Source organism: Vulpes lagopus, chromosome 2, assembly GCF_018345385.1.
Source record: "Vulpes lagopus strain Blue_001 chromosome 2, ASM1834538v1, whole genome shotgun sequence".
Lineage (NCBI taxonomy): Eukaryota > Metazoa > Chordata > Mammalia > Carnivora > Canidae > Vulpes > Vulpes lagopus.
The window spans coordinates 40,291,310-40,315,934 of record NC_054825.1 but is presented as its reverse complement, the minus strand read 5'-3'; the positions used below and the strand labels follow the sequence as shown (position 1 = coordinate 40,315,934).

The 24,625-nt window shown below is 49.1% G+C and overlaps 1 protein-coding gene across 1 annotated transcript in view; it reads right to left on the bottom strand.

Moving 5' to 3' along the window:
- The window catches only part of VSTM4 (V-set and transmembrane domain containing 4), a 100,478-nt gene extending 78,146 nt beyond the window's left edge, over positions 1-22,332 (bottom strand). Inside the window, exons 1-2 of the mRNA XM_041746081.1 lie at positions 22,278-22,332; positions 14,702-15,100 (exon numbers count right to left, since the gene is read on the bottom strand). Of these exons, the coding sequence (XP_041602015.1) occupies positions 14,702-15,100; positions 22,278-22,332 (454 nt within the window). The remainder of the gene's footprint in view (positions 1-14,701; positions 15,101-22,277) is intronic.
- Between the last annotated feature and the right edge of the window lie 2,293 nt (positions 22,333-24,625).

The following is a 24,625-nucleotide window of genomic DNA, read 5'->3' as shown; positions in this document are numbered from 1 at the left end:
AAGAGCCATTAGGAAACCCTGAAGGGCAGGGCTCAGGAACTGGCTCTCTGCAGATACAACTCCAGGCCAGGGCTATGTATTTGCTCACTATACCATCCACTCCTTGTTGCCATTAATTAAAGTAGCATTTTACCAAAGAGCTTGATCACTTGTTCATTCTTCCAAAAAAAAAAAGAAAAAAAAAGATCATCACTGAGCCCTTCTAGGTACCATGCACCATGTCAAGTGTAAGAGTGCATTTCAGAAGACCCTGGCAGGTCCCTGAAGTCAAGGTCCCTGACCAGGTCCACTGTGCCAACCTTGGTTCTTACCAATGCCCACCTCTGGCTCTCACCAGCCACAAACACGCTGATCCAGCTTTATCCAGTCACCTGCAATTCTTCTTCTCCCTTGTCTTACCTTTGCTCAGCCTGCTTCATCTCTTGACCTGGCACAATCCACAGCTGTCAGAGCCCCCCTCACCCTGTGGCCCAGTGGAATCCCCGCATCCTCGAGGTGACCTCATTTCCCCCGAGAATGTATCCTTGTCTCTCCTTTACTCCCATGCCAGGGTCACTGTGGTATATGGCCCATTCAGACTCCCTTCTTATTAGCTATCTCCATAATATCCCTCAGATCTGCATTCATATCTACATGTCTCCTCCTCCAGGCTGCAAGCCTGGAGCCCTGAAAGGGTAAGGATCAGACCTCCCCACCCCTCCCTTCTTTAAGGTAGGCACAGTGGTAACAGGCTCCTTAATGGGGCTTAATACATGTTTGTTCAGTTTGATTTCAATCTCTTCAATTCTTCCAAGACCATGGCAGTTGGAGTGAGGGAAGGCACACTGAAGAACTGTTTCAAGTGTAGTTTAAATTACACTCCTGTTGTCAATTTGTTCCCTTTGAGGATCTGGACCTGTTGACACTTTCAACATCATGATGTGCGCTTGCTTAATTAAGCAGTAGCTCTAAATGTTTAGTAAATCTCACTCCTCATTATCTGCTCCATGTCTCCAGAGAAAAAGAAATTATTTAATTTCTTCCCCTGAAACTTGAAATATGCATTCCCTGTGGTAGTACTTTCAGATCCAATTATTAAATTCCCTCTAACATTTTGGGGTTAAGTAGCCAAATAAGAAATTATAATTTCATCTTTGCTCCCAAATATTGTTAGGGTAACAGAGTTTTTTGTTTGCTTTGTTCATTCCCCACATTTAAAGCTTATTTATATAACCTTAAGTCAAGTAGCCATTTGGCTTATTAAAATATGTTATTTGGGGTCAGACTGAGACACTGATTAAATTGCAGGAGACAGCCTTTGCAAATTGCTTCTATTATTAGCGTTTTCACTGATAATGAAGATGTCTCCATCTGAAAGTATTCAGATTCATTTTGGCACAGGGTATCTGTCTGCCTCTGAGCCTGCGGTGGCAAGACTGGGCTGAGAAGCCATCAGGATAACTTTTTATGAGATCTGGGGAATTAAAGCTGCCACCCTTTAACAGGGGAAGCCTAAAAGGAATGGGTACATCATTCTTGCAAACCTCGGGGACTCAGGCTTCCTGGTGTGAAGGGCCTATACATAGCACCCCCAGGCCGGTCCCCACAAACTGGCCTGTCTCAAAGCTCAGCGATCTTCAAGAATATGTGGCACCCAGGTTTGCACTGGGACTCACCCTTAAGAGAGGAGCCCCACAGACACAGCTTCAGGCTTTGTCTTAGAAATTACTCCGTGGGGCAGCCCGGGTGGCTCAGAGGTTTAGCGCCACCTTCAGCCCAGGGCATGACCCTGGAGTCCCGGGATCGAGTCCCATGTCAGGCTCCTGGCGTGGAGCCTGCTTCTCCCTCTGTCTGTGCCTCTGCCTCTCTCTCTCTCTCTCTCTCTCCCTGTCTGTCTCTCTGTCTCTCATGAATAAATAAGTAAAATATTTTTTAAAAAAAGAAATAAATTACCCCGTGAACACCTGAAGAAAATTCAGGCTTAGGGGCTAGTCTAGACTCTCATCCCTGCCCAGGGCCATCCTCATGTTTAGAACTCTACAGGGTCTGCATGTCCTGGGAGGGACCATACCAGATCAGTGCACAAAGAGAACAATTTTGGGGGCTGTGGGGACATCAAGCAGGATGGAAGAGTCACAAAGGCAGGGAGACTCCCAATGTTTGGGAAATAGAGGCAGCAAAGGGAGGTCAAAGCTGGGGACTAGACATCACCAGCAAGCGCCTAGACGCAGGGACAGGAGGACACACGGTAGAGGGGGTGAAGGGTACGTGGAGGAGCTCCAGGAACCCCAATGTCCCAGGAATGAGAAGGAAATGGGCTTAATTTATGAACTGCATGCCTGATATGCAGCAAGTAACCAATCCACACCGAACGTGCAGAACAAACACAGGCTCAGGCACTCCTGTGCCTATAGGGATAGAACACAGTGAACTTCTTCAATAAGTACCATTATTTGCAAAACAATCACAACTAGCCATTCCTTTTCACTGAAAGAGATTTCCATCTCCTAAAATATCAAATTTTCACCTCATTTCAAAAGTGACCTTGGAATTTACCCTAGAAAGAATAGCTTGCCTTGGTCTCTGGGGATATATTATGCTCTCAGTTTTTAGGACAGAAATACTTATATTAAGTTGTTGGAGCCAACTACTTCAAAAGCAAAACTGTTAACTATTTCTTTTGGCCTAAGAGCACTGAGAATCAAAAACACTTGAAAATCTCCGTACTAGTCTATCTACTCCAGAAAACTCTGAAGACCCCAAATATAAATAAGTCACCCTCTTAGACAGAGAGAGAGAGAGAGATCTCACCGAGCAGCTTCATCTCCCCATTGGGTAGTGCCACAACCCTCTGCTAACACTCCCTTATTTCCATCCTGACTTCCTTGTTCTGCCATGTCCTACGTTTCTGTATCTCCACAGCACTTGGTATAGGGCACTCAGGCCTCCACCTCCCTGCCATCCTGGGGTCGGGCAGGACCTTACCCTGGTCTTCACCTCATGATGTCTCACCTTCAGTGAGGCCCATATCTGCATCTCATCTGCTCACGATGCATGAGCGAGAAGACGTTACCTAGAGATGACTGCCACTAGAGCAGAAGGTGCAAGGCACACTGGGCCTCTGGGGATCATGGTGAATGCAGCTGGTTCCCACCCAGAGCACTGTACTTCTCTGGATCTCCCACAGATGGACTTTCTGAGCTCCAGGCAAAGAGCTGCTGTACTTTCACCCTCCAGGGTGAAATGCTAAGAACATTCTGCTTTTTCCAGATGGCCAATGGGCTGGGCTGGAGGAGCCTGAACCAACACCAACCCAAACTAGCTCCTTCCGGTACCCCAAATATTGCCTCCATCCCTGGCCCTAGCTTTTTTGGCATCTCACCCCACACCCATGGTTTCAGCTGCCCCACTCAGGAATCAGATCTCATTAATCAGATGAGACATCGGTATAGGTGTGGAGGCCGAGAAAATTAAGGCCATTCCACTTTAAGTTCAGCCTTAGCACAAGTACAGCCATCCCAGGCCCCTGTGAATAAGAGCTGAACTTTACCTTACTTCAGTTAACAGGAAGAAAAGAGCTTACAGCTTAAAGTCTAGAAAGCCCCATATTAGAATAAAAACAGAGCCCAAGCCAAGGGCTGGAAGCCCCTATTAGAATGAGAACAGAGCTCGATGCCCTTGAAGGCCCCATATCAAAATGTAAACAACTTGAGGAACTGCTCCACCCCTTCTGGAGGTCCCCTAGACCAGTCCTTAAAACTAAACTGAAACGCACCTCGAGGTCCAAGTCCCTGCTCCACTGTGTCGGGTATACCTGGACCCAAGCTCGAGCTTGTAAATAAACCCTCCTGTGTTTGCATCGGTGTCGGCTCCTTGGTGGTTTCTCGGATTTGCGATCTTGGGCACAATAGGGTGGCCTCCAGCCATTTTACTCTCAATCCCAAATGTCCCCTATGGACCAGCTGTGGGCTTCACCCAGCTCATACTACTGACTTAGACGTCTGGATGCCATCTCAAGCTCTCTCTCTTGCCTGTACCCAATCGATTACTAAAGACTTCTCATCTGATCTCTTCAGGTCCCTCCATTGCCACTGCCAAATGCAGTCTTCCATCATTCCTAGCCTGGGCAACTGCAAAAGGATGCCTCCTCATCCTCTAGTCTGGTCTCCCAAATCCATGCCCTTCGCAGCCCACACAGGGATCTGTCAGAAGACTTTAATGCTTCTCAAGTTTTCCAAGGGCTAAAGCAGAGATCCCCAAAACTGCCCATGATCAAATCACCCAAACTTCATGTTACATATTCACATTCCACCCCAGGCCTGGAATCCCCTGGGCAGATGCTTGAGAATCTACATGTTAATAGTGGTCCCAGTGATTCTTATCATTAGGTGATGTCAAGAAGAACAGCCTACAAAATCAAGAGTAAATTCCTTAACATTCAGTACAAGCCCCTCCACCACTGTCATCCCTAGTTATCCATGGCCACCCCTGCCCCAGCTCAGGCTCCAGCCCCAGCTCAGGTTCCTGACCCACTGTGATAGGATGTACACACCCTGAGATGCCACTTCCTCCCTATTTCCAGCCTTGCAGAAACAGCACTGCCTTCTCTCTCTTCCTTAGGGGCTCTTCTATGTGCCCAGTGTACACCATGATCATTACAAGTACCCTGCAACCTCCTATCCGTTTGTGTATCTGCCACCCCGATAGACAAATCAACCCATATGTGTCCCTGAGTTCCAGCCCAGCAAGAGCCCGATGCAGAGCAGTCCACAGTAAAGTGCCCATCGAATGAAGGGATAAATGAGTCCACCCAGGACTCCTGAACGCTCTAGTCAATGTGTTATTTCCCAATGCAATATGTTCACTGAGTGCTGCAAAGCCTCCTTGGCTGCGCTGATCACATCTCTGGAGGCTGACACTCATTTCCTTATCATGTTTGCCTCTCTTCTCCAGTTTGAGTCAATCTTTCTGGAAATGAGTTTCCCAAAACGGACTTCTGTGTCCCTGGTAGTCTCCCCAGTGTAGTACCCACAACACAACTGCCTTCCTTTGCAGGGACACCAGGCCAATTGGTATGCGAACGGAAATAGCGCGCTGGCTGTGTGCTACGGTTTCACAAGGCAGACGCGCATCTCCCTCACTGCCACCGTCACCAAGGTCCCTTCACAAAGACAGCCTCCCAGCCTCCCGCGGACCAGCCAACAGTGCCTGAGATGCACTGTCCCCACCTGGATTGCTCTGCCAGTTTCCAAATTGAATCTCATTCTGTTACTTCCTGCCTGTATTTCTTACCTCTCTGGATTCATTTTTATTATGTTTTTACTCCTCACTGACATTAAAAGCATTTCCCAATTTTGTATTTTCTGTAAAGTTCGTTAGGGTGACATGCACTCCTTTTTCAATGTCATCAATTACACAATTAAATGAAATCAAATCTAACATCGGCCCTCCTGGTTTCCACTGAAAACCTCTCCAGAGGGTTCCAGTGCCATGTGTCACTTAGGACTATTTGATCAATTTCCTCTGCAGGCAAGGCTTCTTGCTCTGGATGATGCTCATGTAGCACAAACAATTGAAGAATCTGCATAATATTCCTTATCTTTCCTTCCACCTCTGTGTAATAAAAATAACACTGAAAAGTTCATCTGATATGACAGCTTCTCTAAAATAAGCTGTGACTCCATTGTCACCGAGTCACATATTCTCAATTTTCATTATTTATCATATCCTTTTGTGCCACACAGCACCCACAACCATATAGTGAGGAGCCCTCCCTCCCACAATCTCCACAAATACATGATCTGCAGATAAACCCAGATTTAATAATTCCCTTTTCAGGGGAGTCTTCTTGCACTGTTGGTGGGAATGTGAACTGGTGCAGCCACTCTGGAAAACTGTGTGGAGGTTCCTCAAAGAGTTAAAAATAGAGCTACCCTATGACCTAGCAATTGTACTACTGGGGATTTACCCCAAAGATACAGATGCAATGAAATGCCGGAACACCTGCACCCCGATGTTTCTAGCAGCAATGTCCACAATAGCCAAACTGTGGAAGGAGCCTCGGTGCCCATCGAAAGATGAATGGATAAAGAAGATGTGGTCTATGTATACAATGGAATATTCCTCAGCCATTAGAAACGACAAATACCCACCATTTGCTTCAATGTGGATAGAACTGGAGGGTATTATGCTGAGTGAAGTAAGTCAGTTGGAGAAGGACAATCATTATATGGTTTCACTCATACAAGGAATATAAAAAATGGTGAAAGGGAATAAAGGGGAAAGGAGAAAAAATGAGTGGGAAATATCAGAAAGGGAGACAGACCATGAGAGACTCCTAACTCTGGGAAACAAACAAGGGGTGGTGGAAAGGGAGGTGGGTGGGGGGTGAGGGTGACTGACTGATGGGCACTGACGCCCTTGAAGGGATGAGCACTGGGTGTTAGGCTATATGTTGGCAAATGGAACTCCAATAAAAAAATACAAAAAAAAATAATTCCCTTTTCATCAAAATCCCCACCTCTCCATCATGTTTTACTAACATGCACAGTTAAAACATAAAACAGCTAGTTATGTTTTGCCTCAAATTAATACCCTTACAGTTCTTAGTCAAACACTTTCAGAGATGTCTTCAGGGAAAAAAGCCATGACCAATCCATACATTAGTGCAGATTTTTTTTTCTAAGAACTTGCTATCTTTTCTACATGCTCAAGGACTCACTCCAAATTTGGGGAAACTCAAAAATATAGAGAGCAAAGTAAAGCAAATAACACTGCAGATATTGGGATGAGTATTTGATTGGTCTTGGGTTTTTTGTTCTGGTTTTCTTTTATTATTTTGTATTATGACATTTATAAAGCATTTTAAAAGCACATGGATAACAATCTGGCCTTTGTAAAGAGACACCATCCTAGGGAAGTAGTATGGACATGACAGGTTGTGGTTTATGCACAATTCCCTGAATACCCCTTGTAACACCATCCCTTTTTCTCCCTTCAACAGATCAAATCAAAGCGTAAGTGATATGGACTGACATATGATCACACCCTTGACTCCACTGTCACATATGTAAACAATTTAAAGATGCTAGACTTTAATCGACCTTCATGAAAATTTAGTTGTGGTGCCACAACAATGTCTACAAGTTTCATTTATTCAACAACCTACCAAGTGAACTTTTCCAGTAATGACTTTTGCAACTGGTAGGCCCACTAACCACATTTCCATCCCTTTCTTCCTCAGAGGAGAACAACATGTGACCTTTCATAAGTGGTGAACACTCATAGGTCAGAAAGAACTCCAGCGAAGGAAAAGTCAGATGTCCCGAAGAGGAAAGATGCCCAATGCTAGAGGCTTTGAGACAGGGGTTCTGAGGCGCCTGCCTAGAAAAGCATACGTTGGGATGAAGTTGTCTTAGGCCCTGATCTCCTTATAATCTCAGTGTTCCAAAATGAAAGTTATTTGAATATCCACCTGCTCGTTCATACTTTTCTTCTCTCCAGGAACCTCAGCCCCCTCCAATAAGCCATTTCTCTAGCCCACTTTGCAGGTGCCACATCGAATCAGGAAGCCAGAAACCACAAGCTTAAAACAAGCTCCAGGTTGCAACTTAGAACCAGTTTGCTTCTGCAAAGACCAGACCAGGCCAGTCAGAGCCATGATGGACCCCAGCCCTGACCTTTTGACTTTTTCCTTCACTTCCATGCTAAAAATCATTCCTGGGGTGGAGACTAAACATCTGTCTACTGCACCTGCACACCTAATACCTTATACTTCTCTACCTTTACGTGGGGCATACATACATGACATCACTCCTTTTCTGCCTCAACCCCTTCAAACACTTTCCCGGGCCATTGTTCGGGGAGCAGCCTGGTATCCCTCTTCCTAAGACTGTCTCCCTCATGCCCAGGCACAAGCTTGCAGGAAACACTCTCCACACCATCTTTGGCCTTGTGTCTGTTTCTTCCTGGGAGGGTCAGAGAATCCTGAGGTCAGTAACACCTTGATAAAAAAAAAAAAAATTAATAGGAAAGATTTTAAAACTTTAGGCTATCTCTGACAAGTTTCTAGAATGGATTTTTTACTATTCCTAAGACTTTAATTCTTTTTGGAGCAATATTAGGTTCAGAGCAAAATTAAGGGGAGGGGAAAGAGATCTTCCAGACCCCCAGCCCCTCCACGTGCATAGACTCCCCCACTGTTAACACCTCCCACCAGAGGGGTACATTTGTTACAAGAGATGAACCTACAACAACACATCATAACCACCCAGAGTCTATCATTAACTTTAGGATTCACTCTTGGTATGGTACATTCTATGGGTCTGGACAAATAATGGCATGTGTCTATCATTAGAGTATCATACAGAATGTTTTCATTGCTGTAAAAATCCTTTGTGCTCCACCTATTCAACTCTCCCTCCTTGCAACCCCTGGCAACCACTGTTTCCATAGTTTTGTCTTTTCCGGGTTGTCATATGGTTAGAATCATACACGACGCATCCTCTCAAATTGACTTCATTCGCTGCACAATATGCATTTAAGGTTCCTCCATGTCTTCATGGCATGATAGCTCATTTCTTTAGAGTGGATTTTTTAAAGAGTTTTAAGAAATTTAAAGAGGAAAAGGTAAATTACTAACAGACTTTGTCAGGTCAATCCCACTTGCTTTTCTGATAGGTTTACTAGTGGGGATCATGAAAAAGTCATGGATATCTCAAAGCTGGCTTTTTAATAGAGAACTGACAGTCACTAGCAGGGGCCATGTGGGCTAGATGGAAAAATATGGTCAAGACAAAAGACCAAATGGTAAAATGAAATTTCCCAGAGCTGTCAACAAAAAGTACAGGTAGATAATTAACTACTCATAAAATATTGGCCAATACGATAAGGTGAGCAAAAACAATGAGATATCAATTTGCAGGCATCCTTGAGAAGCAACTGAAAAAAAGCTATATTCAAAAAAATGATTTTGATGGAATTTTGATGGAATATAAAAAATAGTGAAAGGGAATAAAGGGGAAAGGAGAAAAAATGAGTGGGAAATATCAGAAAGGGAGACAGAACATGAGAGACTCCTAACTCTGGGAAATGAACTAAGGGTGGTGTAAGGGGAGATGGGAGGGGGGTGGGGGTGACTGGGTGACAGGCACTGAGGGGGGCACTTGATGGGATGAGCACTGGGTATTATTCTATATGTTGGCAAATTGAACACCAATAAAAAATAAATTTATAAAAAAAATGATACCTTACTATGTTGCCAAATGCAAGTCAACAACCTTTCTATACATCAGCAATAACCAATTTAAAAAGAGATGTGTGTGTGTGTGTGTGTGTGTGCGCGCGTGCACGCGCGCGCCTATAGGGAGATAGGATAGATCCTACTTACAAGTATACGATACCTAGAAATATACATAATAAAAAATGTTCAAGACTCATGTTAAGGTATCTTTTACTGAAAGATTTTTAAAAAATCACTCTGCACGCATGAAGAAACATAGCAGTTCTATGGATAGGAACATTTAGGATCATAAAGACATTGGGTGCCTGGGTGGCTAAGTCAGTTAAACATCTGACTCTTGATTTCAGCTCAGGTCATGATCTCATGGTCTTGAGATCCAGCCCTGCATTAGGCTCCATGCTGAGAGTGGAGCCTGCCTGCCTCTCTCTCTCTCTCTCTCTCTTTCTGAAATGAAATGAAATGAAATGAAATGAAATGAAATGAAATGAAATGAAATAAAAAATTGGGGGGCATCCCCGGTGGCTCAGCGGTCTAGCGCCGCCTTCAGCCAGGGTGTGATCCTGGAGACCCAGGATCAAGTCCTGCGTCGGGCTCCCTGCATGGAGCCTGCTTCTTCCTCTGCCTGTGTCTCTGCCCGTCTCTCTCTCTCTGGTCTCTCATGAATAAATAAATAAAATATTTAAAAGAATTTTTTTAATTTTGCTTATGACAACGTAGCATTTTAAAACAGGAAAATTTTATCTGTTCAATAGATAATGTAAGGACAACAAGATAGCCGTTCAGAAACAAAAAGTTAATTATCCCACACCTTGTATAAAAATGGATTCCAAAGAGATAAAGGAGTAAAACTTTCTTTTACTTTGAAAATCTTTGAAAATATTTTTAAAAATACAGAAAATACTTTTATAAACTTGGTGGGAAATACTTTCCTAGATAATATATGAAATCAAGGTACCATGTGCAATTTATTGAATAAATTACCTCTCAAAAAATACAACTGAGAAAGGAAATACCATAAATCGGAAAAAAAAAAAAAACAGCAAATCTGGCAACATAAATATCCTGAAAATGTAAAATATCTATTTGGCAAAAAAAATAAAAATAAATAAAGTGTAAAGATAAGTAATAAACAGGAAGAAAATTGTGTACCATATATAACAGGTAAAGAATTAATGTTAGGAAAAAAAAATATATATATATATATTAAAAAGACAGCATCCCATTGAAAAACAGGCAAAGGTTAGGTACAGGCAAATTTTTTTAAAGATTTATTTATTTATTTATTTTTAGAGGAGAGATAGAGCATGCACAAGCAGGAGGGACACAAGGAGAGGGAGAGAGAGAATCCCAAGTGGACTCCATACTGAGTGCAGAGTCCAACACAGGGCTGGACCCTACAATCCAGAGACCACGACTTAAGCCAAAACCAAGACTCATATGCTCCATGACTGACCCAGATGCCCTGACAGAAACTGATTTTCTAATCAGTCAATAAATATGACTAGAAGTTCAATCTCACAAATAATTTTATATAATAATTGAAATTAAATTGTATTGAATACAATAATTGAAATTAACACAACAATGAAATATTATTTTTCCCATCACTGGGATAAATAATGAAAAAGATTAATAATATTCATTGGTAACGAGGCTTCAGGGAAATAGACACTATCATGCAATGATGGCCAGAGTATAAATTTGTAAAATCTTTTTGGAGAGCATACAAGCATTGTCTATTAAAAATTTAAATATACATAGCCTTAAGCCCAGCAATTCTCTTTCCAGGAATCTAACCAACAGAAATACTTGATAATGTGTAGAAAGATGTTCACTGAAGCACTTGTGCTAATGAAAAATTGGAAGTTTCATATGACCTCATCACTAGCGGAATGATGGCAAGCAATTTGATGTTGCCTGGCTATGTAATATCAGTTACAGAAAAGTATAAATAATATCCCCAATGATACTCATAAGGCATGAAGTGTAGTGTTGTTAGAATATACGTGCCCAAAGGCCCACAGAAGAGGGACCTGATGGTTGTAAACCACATCATTGATGATGATTACCTTTGGGGATGGCAGTGCAACTGAGAATGTTAGGATAGATCTCTGAGGACTAGCAAAGAAGTCCTCAGGAAAGAAGGATAGATAAGGTCCTCAAGTAAAATGTACAATTGGAATAGGCCAAGGGAAAGAGGGGTGACTTCTCCCAAAGAAGGTGACATTATCCACCAAGTCTCACCTACCTCCAAGTATCAATCACAAGAAATGCTATCAGAGCTTTTCATTCATTCATCAAGTACTTAATGAGAGTCAACCATATACTAGACATTCATAGTCCTCCTCCTCTTTCTCCTCCTCCTCATCATCATCTCCAGAAAGTCTATATTACATAGATCAATCCGTGGAAAAAGGGCATTTTCAATGCTGGTAGGAATATAAATTCATAAATTCTAAAGGTCACCTCCTCAAACTGTATCAATCTAAATTATTTCAGTCATTAAATTGAATATATCTTTGGACCCAGCAATCTGAGTTGCAGGACTTTATTCTAAAGGCAGAGACATTTGTGGAGATTTCTTGGCAAGAATTTCAAACAACCTAACTGTCCAATAACAGTAACTGAAAAGATAAATTATGATACGTCCCACACCATGGAACGCCAGCCTGTCATTAAAATTATGTGATGGAAGCATATTTGACAATATGGGAAGATGCGCACACTCTAGTAACATGAGAAAAGCCAGTCAGAAAATAGTACTTATGGTTATGAGTGGAATTAGGTTTTTAACTTTTATTTGCATACAAGTGATTGGAAGGATCTACTTTAAAATGTTTAGTTATACCTGTGTGGAGATATTACAAGCCATTTTATTTTCTTCTTTAAATCCCTTCCGTATTTCTTCACAGTCTCTACTCAAACTATTATATTTGCAATAGAAAACAGCCAACATGGGGGGACCAGGCTAAACTGCTGTGACACTTGCTCTGTGCCAGCAACCACCCCATCAGTATACAGCGCGAGTCAACTTCCTTTTGCAGCAGTGAGATGAGAAGACACCATGTGTCAACCTTACTTTTTGGGAGTTCACAGTGGAAGACCAGCAATTTCATCTCACATTAAGAACAATGCAAGAAGTGTGCAAGACCATCCACGGTCAAGGGCAGAGGATGGGCAAAGTGTTAAAAACAATCCCGAGAAAATTTCCCCTCTCCTCTGTTAAGGCTTGAGAAGCCTCCAGGAAGAAGAACAAAGTAAGTACCTTAGAAAAGAAGGGCTCTGGGGCCCAGAGAAGAAAAGGCACTCACTCCAAAATTATCACTTCTGAGAATTGCTAATCAGTGTTATAACCCAAAAGTATTTGCCCATAGAACTTTCCATTGTGTCTGTTTCTGTTCTGGTTTTCCATATAACAATTATGAACATGAGGTGAAGATTTAGGAAAACAAAGCCCCTGGAAATGAGCAAGGGCAAGGGCCTGGGGAAAGGCGCCCCAGGAGGCTGGAGCCTCAAGCCTGTTCCCCGTCTTGCCCAGGAAGGACAGTGAGCCAAGCTGCTGCATGCTCCCCCCCAGCCTGGAGCAGACCCGTTCCAAGCTAAACAAGCCAGTCTGCTTTCAGGGCATTTATTTGGAGTTACCTTTTCTTAACCCTCCTAGTGTAGTCTCCCTTGAAGCCTACATAGAATGTTCTAGAAGGCATGGTCATCACTTCCTAAGGTTTTCAATCATCCCATCAGAAAACCACAGCCCTGCTCAGAGGCTGAGCCAGTGTGAGGAGCAGGAGGCTCTGAGGCAGAGCAGATGCAGCCAGGGAGGCCCAGATCTGTTGTGAGATTACAACCACTTCCAGAGCATGTATGGAGTGAGCATCAGACAGACAGATAGAGATAGTGGTAAAAGGAAGAAGAAAAGAGTAAGTGAAGGGAAGGGGAGGGTGGAGGGGAAGAATCAGAAACGGGAAAACCAAGCAATGGAAAGAAAAGGAGAGGAAGAAGAGAAAGGAGGTTAAGAGAAGAGAGGGGGAAGAGGAGGCAGGAAGGGAGGTGGGGGGAGGAGAGGGGAGGTCGGGAGAGGAGAGTCCATGGTTCCAGTGAAATCTTATGAACCACTTCAGGTTCCCCAAGGAGCAAGTACCTAAATAAACATTCTAGAAGGAACTCAGCTTCACCCAATGAAAGTAGATTCACATTAAATAGTACACTAGATGACTGCATTTGAATGCAGGGAACCTTTCATCTGTTCTAATTGGCACAGAGTCCTCACAACCGAGAGATGTAGTGTGCAGTTTCAGAATACACTGTGACATACAAATAAAAAAGACACATATACGATTTTATGTTTCAGAGCCGAGTGATAATCAGAGTGGATTCCCTCCTCAGCCCTTGGTCATTTGATGCATTTTTCTGTTTTCTGGGCCAAAAGATATATTTATACTAATAGTCATTTGTTTTCTTAAATGAATTTGCTCTGGGGGAAAAAGTGCACATTTCAGATAATACATCATTCTGCGCTTAAGAACATTATAATGAGCAAACTCCAAAGGCAAATAAAGTTGTACTGACCACTATCTACATAAATTATCTACTTTAACACATCCTTTACTCATGCAGGATATTAAAAATACCCTTTCTCCTTCCGTCAAAAAAAAAAAAAAAAACCCACCTCTTCACAACTGAGTTTTATCCCTTCAAAAAAAGCTTATCAAAACAACATCACTAATGCCTTTAATACTATATTACATGTATGTAATAAAATTAGATTCTTTCTCACACGTGGGACCGTTAGCTTTACTTTGTGATCCTCTTTATCTTCTACCAGACCGAATTCAAGTTCAAAGCAATCAAAAATGTAATAGCACACAATAGCAAGTCTTATCAAAACTGTAGAATATTTGTGATAAAAAACAGCAACTCTTGAATGTGACTCCTGGTAGCTAAGATGTCTCAGAACATGGCCCATGCTTCCTATCTTTCACCAGGAAGGGAGGGCTACCTCTGGTCCTCTGCCCGATTTCAGATGAATTTCTCAAGTGAGATGTTGCCTAAGGCTTGGATCAGTTTCTCTGGGCAACAGATCAGAGCTACTAGCCTGCCCTGCTCTGAGGCCTGGAAACTGTTATCAGGACCTCCCGACGCATGCTTCCTCCCGTGGATGCCCAGCATCCCCTAGCCGAAACCACCACGGCAAAGCACACACACAGCCAGTCCAGTCTTTGAGACATGAAGGTTTCACCCAGGGCCAAGTTGGGCAGGATGGGGCCAGACACTTGCTCCTTCCTCTCCTTACTTCTGTGTTAGCCCCAGTGTCCAAGATCTAGCCTCATGCTCGCAGCCTGGTTCACATGACTGTGGCCCACAGAGGCCATGAAGATGCATTCAAGCCCAGCAGAGCCATCTGGAGGCCCCTATGTCGCCAATTAGAGGGAGGACCACTCATCTGTCCCCCCTGCTCTCCCCAAATTGCAGATATGCCCTTACCTCTCATTTCCGTCGCTGATGATCCATTGGACCAGGCAGTCCACTTATTCCTGTACTTGCTGATTTCCTGGACTTTACAGACGTAATGCCCTTGATCTGTTGGCTGGAGGGTCAAAACAGAGAGTGTGTAGAGTGCTCCCTGCCTCTCCTCGAGGAGGCACAGCCTCTGTCGGAAGGCACTGCGGCTGTAATTCCCATAATACTGCACCACCCGGAGCTTGGTCATCTTAACCATCAAGGCCTCCTGGGAGTTGGGGCTTGCGAAGAACCAGCGCACAGCCAGCAAGCTGTCCTTCCGTCTCTTCTGGGAGACATGGCAAAGAAGAGTGGCATTCTCCCCCTCCAGGTAGTCAACCACAGGCCCTGGGGACACGGTGACATTGAGGGCCCCACACACCTCTGCAGAGGGAAAAGGAAGGAAGCAAATGAGCTGCCTTTTCCCAGCAGGACACACAGTGCGTCTTTTCTCCAGGAGCCGTCTATATCGCCACCCTGATACCCTCCACGCTCACTCTGTGCCTTTGTGGTGAACAGGAGGACTCCTTCTGGAGCATGGCAGGGATAGGGGGTTTCCGTGGGCTCCGATGTCCTCAGCCATGAGACAGTCTCATTGACATGAGATGCCACTGACCACCTGGCCCAGACATCATTAAAAAACATTTTTGATTAGTTGCCGACTCTTAAAATTCAGACAATTTCACATAAAGGTTTGGATTTGGGGTACCTCTTAAAAATCTCCAACCCACATCCCATCCACCAGCCTGCCTCTCAGGATACACTTCGATCACTTTCATCACCTGCCTGACTGAGTCAGCAATGCTGTGGGTCCGGGAGTTGCTCTTCCAAGCCCCTCACCCTGTCTCAGCTATTTCAGCTGGCACAGTATCAATGCTGGTCAGACAGGCACTGAACTAGTTAGTACCAAGTTGCTGGAACAACGGAGGTTTCTCAGTTCCTTGCTCTAAGTCTTTTGTGGGCTCCCGATCCATGGTCTCAGAGCTACAGTGCAGGGATAAAGAATGAAGGAACCCAAGAACAGGGTTCCTCACCCCCGCCCCCGCCCATAACCCAAAAGATGCTCCAAAATCCCAGACCTGGTCTACTACTTCCTGTACTTTGTTTTCTTAGTTAGATCCACCCCAACAGCTGCCCCTCCCAAACTGCCATTGTATCTCCAAGCTGACCTTGGAGGGAGCCACCCCAACATCCACCTGGACCAGTCAGACCAGTAGACCTCACACAGAGGCCTTCCTCCGTGGAGACCCAATACATGGTGACTCCAGCGACTGAGCAGTGTGGCCATCCTGCCCCAGAGTCCACTGGTGGAGTCACCAGCTGGCAGGCAGAGCCCAGAAAGGATGTTTCACACAGGACACCCGGAACCTGACAGCAGGGCTATCTTCACACCAGATCCCACGTCCTCACCCTGCCCTGCCAACTGCCCAGCAGCAAGCACTGTCCCCTGCCTGCCCTGCACAGGCAGGGGTCCCTGGGGTCATCTCAAGCCACAGTTTTCAACCCCAAATGTCACCTCTGGTCACATGATGAAGGGGCTTGGGTCCTGATGTGAGGGTCACCAAAAGCTCTGAACTCTGGCCAGTGTTGCAGGTAGGCAAGGAGGAAGGATGAAAAAAGAGATCAAGAAAGATTTGAACCCTCCACTGTGAAGAGACGGCAAGCCAACAAGGTGAGGTGCTGTGTTTGTTGGGGTGGGAAACACTCTTCACTGTAAAAATCCAGGCAAGAAGTTCATCCTCTCATATGGCTTCCACTTTTGAGTTAATAAACTAAATAATTTCAGAGATATGACTTACAGGTCACTTTCCTCTAATTTACTTTCTCATCTTTCAGAGGCCAGGCCCACCAGAATACTCCAGGACACTCCAAGATCCTTTACCTAACTTAATCACATCCATAGAGGACCTTCTGCCACACAAGGTATCATTCACAGGTTCCAGGAATTAGGACACAGACATTTTGGGGGGGGGGGCACCTCACTTTTACCACATCATGAGAATATTTCGTTACCTTAAAAAACAGATGGGTGTAAATTCACAAGAAAGAGGTTGGTGCTGGGGCTGGACTCTCCTCACGGAAAAGAATAAGATCGTCTATGCCTGCAGCCACAGAGGACAAACCCATTCTAGGGAGATACTCGGGGGAGGAAGAGCATTAGCAGCCAAGGGACAGTACACAATCTCTGGGAATAATCTCACTGTGACAGAAAGGGCTCATGTAGGACAGAAGAGGAAGACCCGCCCCCACCCCCCCACTGTCTCCCATCTTGCCCATCTGCCCTACACCTTGCCCGTTCACCATATTCAATTAGTCCAAGTCCACCCCCCACTGCTAAGGCCCTGTCTGCAGCCCCCATGGGCCACACACACAGTGCACCAGGCTGACCCACTTCAACAGCTGCCCGGGCACTGACAGGCAGAGAGCAGCAGAGAGCGGCAGCTGGCATCCAGAGTTGAAGCCCAGCATTCCCTGCCCCCAAGGATCCCCCAGTGGAGTCGAGGGGAGAACCGGGAAAGGCAGGAAATTGGAACAATATGGGTGGGATGAGAGAGCCCAGACCCCACACTCCAGTCTCCTCCTATTAACGTCGTGTGAAGGAGGGATTATTTATAGTGTCTAAAACCAGGAGAATGTGCCAAGCGCTCAGTCCCCATGGGAGGCCAGATTCCATCCTGGAGGCAAACTAGTAACCCTTCTACTTCTGCAGTTCAGACCAGGAGTTGGCAGCCCCCGTGAAAGCCAATGGACTGAGCCATCTGCCTAAAATGACCCCTCCTTTTCTCTTTACTGGTGCGCCTCTCTACCTTCATTTAGCCCTATATTCTCTTACAGAGGGTCCGCGCATGCTTCTCCCACCAAAGTGCAAAGACCCTTGTTATGGGCTGAATTGTCCCCCTGAATTCCTGTGTTGGAAGCCCGAGTCCCCACTCCTCAGAATCTGACTGTATTTCGAGATAGGACCTTTACAGAGGTGATTAAGTTCAAAGGAAGCTATTAGAGAGCACCTTGATCCAACACGTCTGGAGTCCTGGTAAGAGGAACATGGGGCACAGACATGTGCCCTCAAGGAGGGAAGCCCATGTGAGGACACAGGGGGAAGGTGGCCATCTGCCAGCCAAACGGGGTCCCTCAGAAGAAAACAATCCTCCCAACAACACCTTGATCCCGACACCTCCAGCACTGTGAGAAAGAAATGTTTGTGGTATAAGCCCCCAGTCTATGGAAATTTGTGATGACAATCCTAGCAAGTCAATACAACCTTGAAGGATTGTAGGTTCACAGGAAGGCTTGTTTGGGCACTCCACCTCTCTAGATATTTACACCCACTTTCAACTCAAAGATACTGGTGGAGGATGACTGAAACTCATGGCCAAAGGCCCCTTGGGGTCTTAAAGCTTTGCCAGAGAACACAGGCCCTCAGGGGTCCCCAGGCCTGCGATGAGACTTCCCTGAAAGTCAGATGTTCCCAGCAGCACCCTTTCCTTGACCCTGGAGATGGTGAGTTTAAACCCAGCAAACATAGTTCCCATTCAGGCATGGGGAGGGAGGCGAAAGGATGCAGGCAGAGGTTCCCATGCCTACTAGATGTCAGCTGAGCTGGATATTTGGAAAAGAAAAATCATGCAGCATCTGCCTCCTCACAGTTAGCAGGCCCCCGATGGCTCAGCAGAGATAAGAGCAGTGGGAGTCAGGATGGGGGAAGTAAGGACAACACCAATGTATGGAGTCAGGTTGACCAGAAGGCAGTGCCCGGAGGAGTCCAGACCTTTCCCTCTGGGTCTGTCTAAATGACAGAGTACGTACCCACCCTGAAGCACAAAGGGGAAGCCAAGCAAACACCAGCCAAGCCAGCTAAAGACAGGGGAGGATGGGTGTCACCCTCCAGGCAGGGCAGTCTCCCCTCTCCTGGCCTAGGAGGGAGAATTGTCAAAGAGTCATTCATGCGCAGAGAAGAACTGAACCTCTTGCTTTGTGACCCAGCTCTGCAGGGAATGGAGGTGGGAGGTAGACTCCCCAGGCCCCCATCCCAGGCCCCCCTGCACTCAGAGTTCCTATGTCCTCCAGCTTACATCCCAGCCTATGCTTTGTCCACTCAATCACTCAACAAATGCTTCCTGAGGAACAGCTAAGTGCCAGGCACTACACGAAGAAGACAGCATTCCTAACTTCATGGAGCGGAGAGGCCAGTGGGCCAGGTGGCCAGTCATGGGGGGGATAAGGACACAGGAGTGACAACCATCAGTGTCACATGCAGCAGAAAACAGGTGCAAGGCTTTTAAAAAAATCCGGGCAAAATCCTGATCTAGCCTGTGGGATCAGGGAAGAAGGAAACTCTGGGGAAGTGACCATAAGCTAAAGGCTGAGTTGAAGTTAAAATTCAGGAGAGTGGCAAAGAATGTCCTCCCTGAGAGAGAGAGGGGTGCCACCTGCGCAAAGAGCCTGAGGCATGAGGAAGCTGGTGCAGGCTGGACAGAGAACGTAGAACGTCCTCTGGTGAAGTGTACCACACAGTGGTCCAGAAAGCCACCAGGCCTAGCAGCAGGAGGGGGCTTTCCACCCCAACAAGGACTCCCCCAAGGCTAACTCTTAAAAGAGGAATATGACAACATAGGCAGGGAACCAAAATAGAGTAAACGGGATTCAGGCAGCAAGGAATCCTATTCTTTCAACAAGCACATGGCCCCCTATGGTCCAGGCCTTCCCAGTGGCTTAGTGGGGCTGGGCAGAGGGCCAGGGGCATGGTGTTCAATAGAGCAGGGCTAGAAACCTGGTGCTATTAAGTGTAAGGTTCTGAGAGCCTCAGTTTCCTCATCTAAAAAGTTGGAAGATGATGCCTGGCAAGGTGAGTGTAGGCTCCAAGGAGGAAACAGCTTTCAAATACTGATGCTTGTGTGTAAGGTCTGAGAGCTGGGCAGGGGAGGAGGCCAACAGAAAGTGACACATATGCTGACCCGTGGGCAGGGTGGGCTTCTTGGGTGTATGATCCGCAGTCATCCAGGGCCCTACACGTACTTGGAGGAGCCTGCCACTTGGCTCAATCTCTGCTGTCACTCTCTTGAAATTTTTGAATCAGGGAGCTCCCTTTTTTATTTTGTACCAGATCCCACAAATTATGTGGCTGTTCTGCCTATAGGTGAACATTAAATTCTCATGGCTAGGACTTATGGGGTCTAACCCTCTTGCTCCCATTTGGATACTGTCATGAGAAGGACTAACACAGCTCTGAATACAGCTTCAAAGAAAATCCCTGTTACCCAAGAGTGTACAACCTACTCATCTAGTACGGAGCCTCTGCCTCTCTCTAGCACTCACCCTGAAATGGGGGAGGGCACTTTCCAGTTGCAGGGGAGTGTGGGACTTCTAACAACAAGGTGTCCACCTTGCCTGGGACGCAGAGGTGTGTATGGCTGTCACCAATGTGCTAGCGGTTCTGTGCCCCATGCTCCTTCTCTGTCCTGAAGAAACTGCTCCCACTCAGATCAGTCCTCGCTGCTGTCCTGAATTTTATGTCATTAACTCCAATTCAGCCTTCTGCTCCTGGTCACTTCCCCAGGGTCTCTTTCATCCTGGGTGGCCACCCAGCCAGAAGTTTCTGCGTTTATAAAGAATTCAAATTGTGGGTGCCAATCAGCAGCAAAATCATTCATATCAAAAAGATAGTCTGAATTCCTGACATATATCTCTGAACAAAATGCAATTGTGTTATTTATACACCTGTGGCACTAGGAGCCCATATTTATCAAGCACCACACAGAGGAGCTACCAGACCCAGCCTCTGGGGTGCTGCATTCATGTTAAAAGCCTGTCACCTGAAGTAGCTCTCAGCCAGGACAAACACAGGACCCTGACCAATGATAAAGGCTAGCACTGGCTGGGGGTGGACTCTATGCCAAGCATTATTCTAAGTACCTTAGGTTTATTTTCCCAACTGACCCTCATACTATGTTTATCGTCATTTTACAGAGAAGAGGGCTGCCACACAGAGAGGCTGAGCCCACAGCTCAAGCTTACACAGAACATGGCAGAGCTGGATTCTGAACACAAGCCATCTGGCTTCAAAAGCAACTCTCAATCACCACGCTGGACCATGGTTGGGCTTTTAGTAAATATTTTGCCCCTCGGTTTCCCTTCCTGTAAAGTGAGGGGCTGGACCAGGTAACTGCTAAGGTCCCACACTGCCCCCAAAGGAAAGTGCAGCAGATCTACATTAAAAAGCAGCTAGGCTAGGCCCGCCCTGGGGGACTGTGGTGAGGAGTCATGGGTGAAGCACTCAGCAGACAGTGGCACAGGGTGAGTGCCACACAAGCAGGGCTGTCAGGATTATCCACAGCATGGCCTTGGGCACAGCCAGGGCAGACTGTAAAGGATCCCGAATTGCAGCTCTGAAGCCTCCAGGAGTCTCCTGAAAACATAAGAATTCCTTGACACCCCCCCCCCGCCCCCACCGCCGCCCAAGTCACTCTCTGGGGGTGCCCTCCTTGATAGCAGCTGTGATTAGGAGGTGGTCTGGGAGCCTGGGAGGGGAAGAGGACCCCTGTGCCCCTATGCACCCTGTTGGCTGCTGGCTACTCCACGCAAGCCACCAGAGCTGTCCCGTCCAAACCTCCAGTCACTGGCAGTCAAGACGTTGAAAAGTATGACAAAAGCATTTCTCACAGCACCAATTTCAGATTCACCAGAAACCCTGCTGCACCGGTAGCCGGGGGGGCAGGGGGTGAATTTCTTCCTACTTTGTGATCCAAGTTCCCCCTCCTCAGACTCTGATCTACACCGGTTCAGATGGCAGCTCCACCACTTGGTAGCTGGGTCACCCCTGGAAAGTCACTTCACTCTGAGCATCAGCTTCCTTATTTACAAGACGCAACTTAGATGGGAGAAGCACAATCCGGAGCCAGGCTCTCTGGGTTCAAATCCCTCCTCCACAACTTGCAAGCCCTGTGATTTAAGGCAAGTCGATTCCAGGGCCTGAGGCCCAGTCTTCTCACTTATAAAATGGGATACTCCCAACACGGCGTCCAGAGGGCCTCGGCAAGCTGTCTGCAAGGCACCTGGACGCGTACATTTTGCTCATGGTTGTGATCAGGGGAGATCATGTGTAGCAGCACACGAGGCACCCAGGAAACAGGAGCCCCTGAAGCCGTCAGCGCTAACCAGTCCTCTCGGGGCAGGGACCTCTCAGCCCTGAGCCGGCGGGCCCCCGGGGATCAGGGGGACGCTTCTGGGGGCCGCGGGCCAGCAGCCCCGGCGGACGCTCTCCGAGGCGGGTGCTCCGGGGGTCTCGGCGCCCCCGGCCTCCGACCGCGAGGAGGGGAAGCCCGCCCCGGCCACCGGCTGTCGGCCCGACCGCGGCGCGCACGGAAAGGGAGCGGGCGGCCCCAGCCCCTAGGCCCGGCGCGGGGCGCGGGGGCGCGCCGAGGGTCCGCGAGGCCCGGCCCCGCCCCCGCCCCGGCCCCGGCCCCGGCCCCGGCCCCGGCCCCGGCCCCGGCCCGGCCGCCCCCCGGCGCGGGCCCTGCCCCCTGCCCCCCGCGCGCCCGGCCTCGCCGCGCTTACCCGGGGCCGGAGCCGGAGCCCCGCGCCAGCAGCACGGCCGCCGCCAGCGCCACGAGCCGCATCTCCCCCGCCGCCGCCCCGCGCTGTGACGCCCGCGCGGCCCCCGCCGCCAGCCCGCGCCCCCCCGCCGGCCCCGCCCCGGCCCCGGCCCCGCCCCCCGCCCCAGGCCCGCCCCCGGCCCCGGCCCGCGTCCGCCCCGGCCCCGACCCCGCCCCAGGCCCGCCCCCGACCCCCCGACCCCGGCCCCGGCCCCGCCCCGCCCCCGCCCCCGGCCCCCGGCCCCCGCCCCGCCCCGCCCCCGCCCCCGGCCCCCGGCCCCGGCCCCGGCCCCGGCCCCGGCCCCGGCCCCGGCCCCGGCCCCGGCCCCGGCCCCGGCCCCGGCCCCGCCCCCGCCCCCGGCCCCGGCCCCGGCCCCGGCCCCGGCCCCGGCCCCGGCCCCGGCCCCGGCCCCGGCCCCGGCCCCGGCCCCGGCCCCGGCCCCGGCCCCGGCCCCGGCCCCGGCCCCGCCCCCGCCCCCGCCCCCGGCCCCGGCCCCGGCCCCGGCCCCGCCCCCGCCCCCGGCCCCGGCCCCGGCCCCGCCCCCGGCCCCGGCCCCGGCCCCGGCCCCGGCCCCGGCCCCGGCCCCGGCCCCGGCCCCGGCCCCGGCCCCGGCCCCGGCCCCGGCCCCGGCCCCGGCCCCGGCCCCGGCCCCGGCCCCGGCCCCGGCCCCGGCCCCGGCCCCGGCCCCGGCCCCGGCCCCGGCCCCGGCCCCGGCCCCGGCCCCGCCCCCGGCCCCGGCCCCGGCCCCGGCCCCGGCCCCGGCCCCGGCACAGGCGGGAAAACTGAGGTTCCGAGACGGGCTCGCGGGACACGGGGAATGCACAGCCGCAGTGGGCTTCGCCATTGCCGAGGGGAAGGCTGCTTGGAGTCTGGGGCTTTGGGGCCGGTGGGCACCAAACCCAGTGGCTGCAGGGACCTGGGGCTAACCTGCTGCCCAGCGGCCCCCTGCCAGCCCTCCACGGCCACCTTTGTGAGCCAAGGAGCAGCCAAAGGAGAAAAAGCCCTCCTCTGCCTCCGCTGCCCTGCCCTGCCCTGCCCTGGGTGTGGAGGGATGTCCGGGATGAGCTGGAACCGCTTGGAGAACTGAGAGGGCTCACAGGGCCGAGCTCAGAGCGTGGGACGCTATGAAAACCAGCGAGCACCCAGGGGCCTCAGCCGCAGCGCGGGAGAAGTCCCGTCCAAACCTCAGTCACTGGCAGTCAAGACGTTGAAAAGTATGACAAAAGCATTTCTCACAGCACCAATTTCAGATTCACCAGAAACCCCTGCTGCACCGTTAGCCGGGGGGGCAGGGGGTGAATTTCTTCCTACTTTGTGATCCAAGTTCCCCTCCTCAGACTTGATCTACACCGGTTCAGATGGCAGCTCCACCACTTGGTAGCTGGGTCACCCCTGGAAAGTCTCTTCACTCGAGCATCAGCTTCCTTATTACAAGACGCAACTTAGATGGAGAAGCACAATCCTGGAGCCAGGCTCTCTGGGTTCAAATCCTCCTCCACTACTTGCAAGCCCTGTGATTTAAGGCAAGTCGATTCCGGGCCTGAGGCCCAGTCTTCTCACTTATAAAATGGGATACTCCCAACACGGCGTCCAGAGGGCCTCGGCAAGCTGTCTGCAAGGCACCTGGACGCGTACATTTTGCTCATGGTTGTGATCAGGGGAGATCATGTGTGGATTGGGTCCCTGCAGAAGCAAGAGAACAGGGTCCCCATCTCTTCCCCTCTAAGAGCAGAGGAGGCTTGGGGAAGGCATGGAGAGAGAGGTGGTGGTGCCCCCTGGTGCTGAACCACCCGGCCTGTCCCAGAGGGACCATCCATCCCTGCAGCCCAGACCAGTGGGTGCAAGCTTTTGTGGTGTCTCCAAATCCCAGGCACTTCCTGGGGTCCCTGGGCCCTATAGGGCTCTTCTCACTGGGAGACCATGCCATAGAGTAGGCTCCTGCCATGACTTGGCGGACCATCAAGGTAGCCAGGCTGGAGGGAGCAGCCAGGCTGCTAAGAGGACCTGAGGAGCCTGTAGTGAGCTGGCTGCAAGGTCTCTAGGTCTGAAGGCAAGGACAAGAACCCGTGTCAGTCTGGATCCTACAACACAAACAAACATTCCTAGAAGACTTCCAGACCAGAGCTTGGAAATCACTTTGCATGTGTAACCAGCTAAGCCTCATACCCCATCTCTGTGAGGTCCCAGGCTCCATTTCTCAGATTAGTGAGCTCAGGCTCAAAGAGGACCACAGTCCCACCCAGGATTCTGTGGGCCCCTGAGTGTCTGACATGAGACCTTGGATTTGTGCAGAAGAAGAGCATTGGTTCTTAAAGC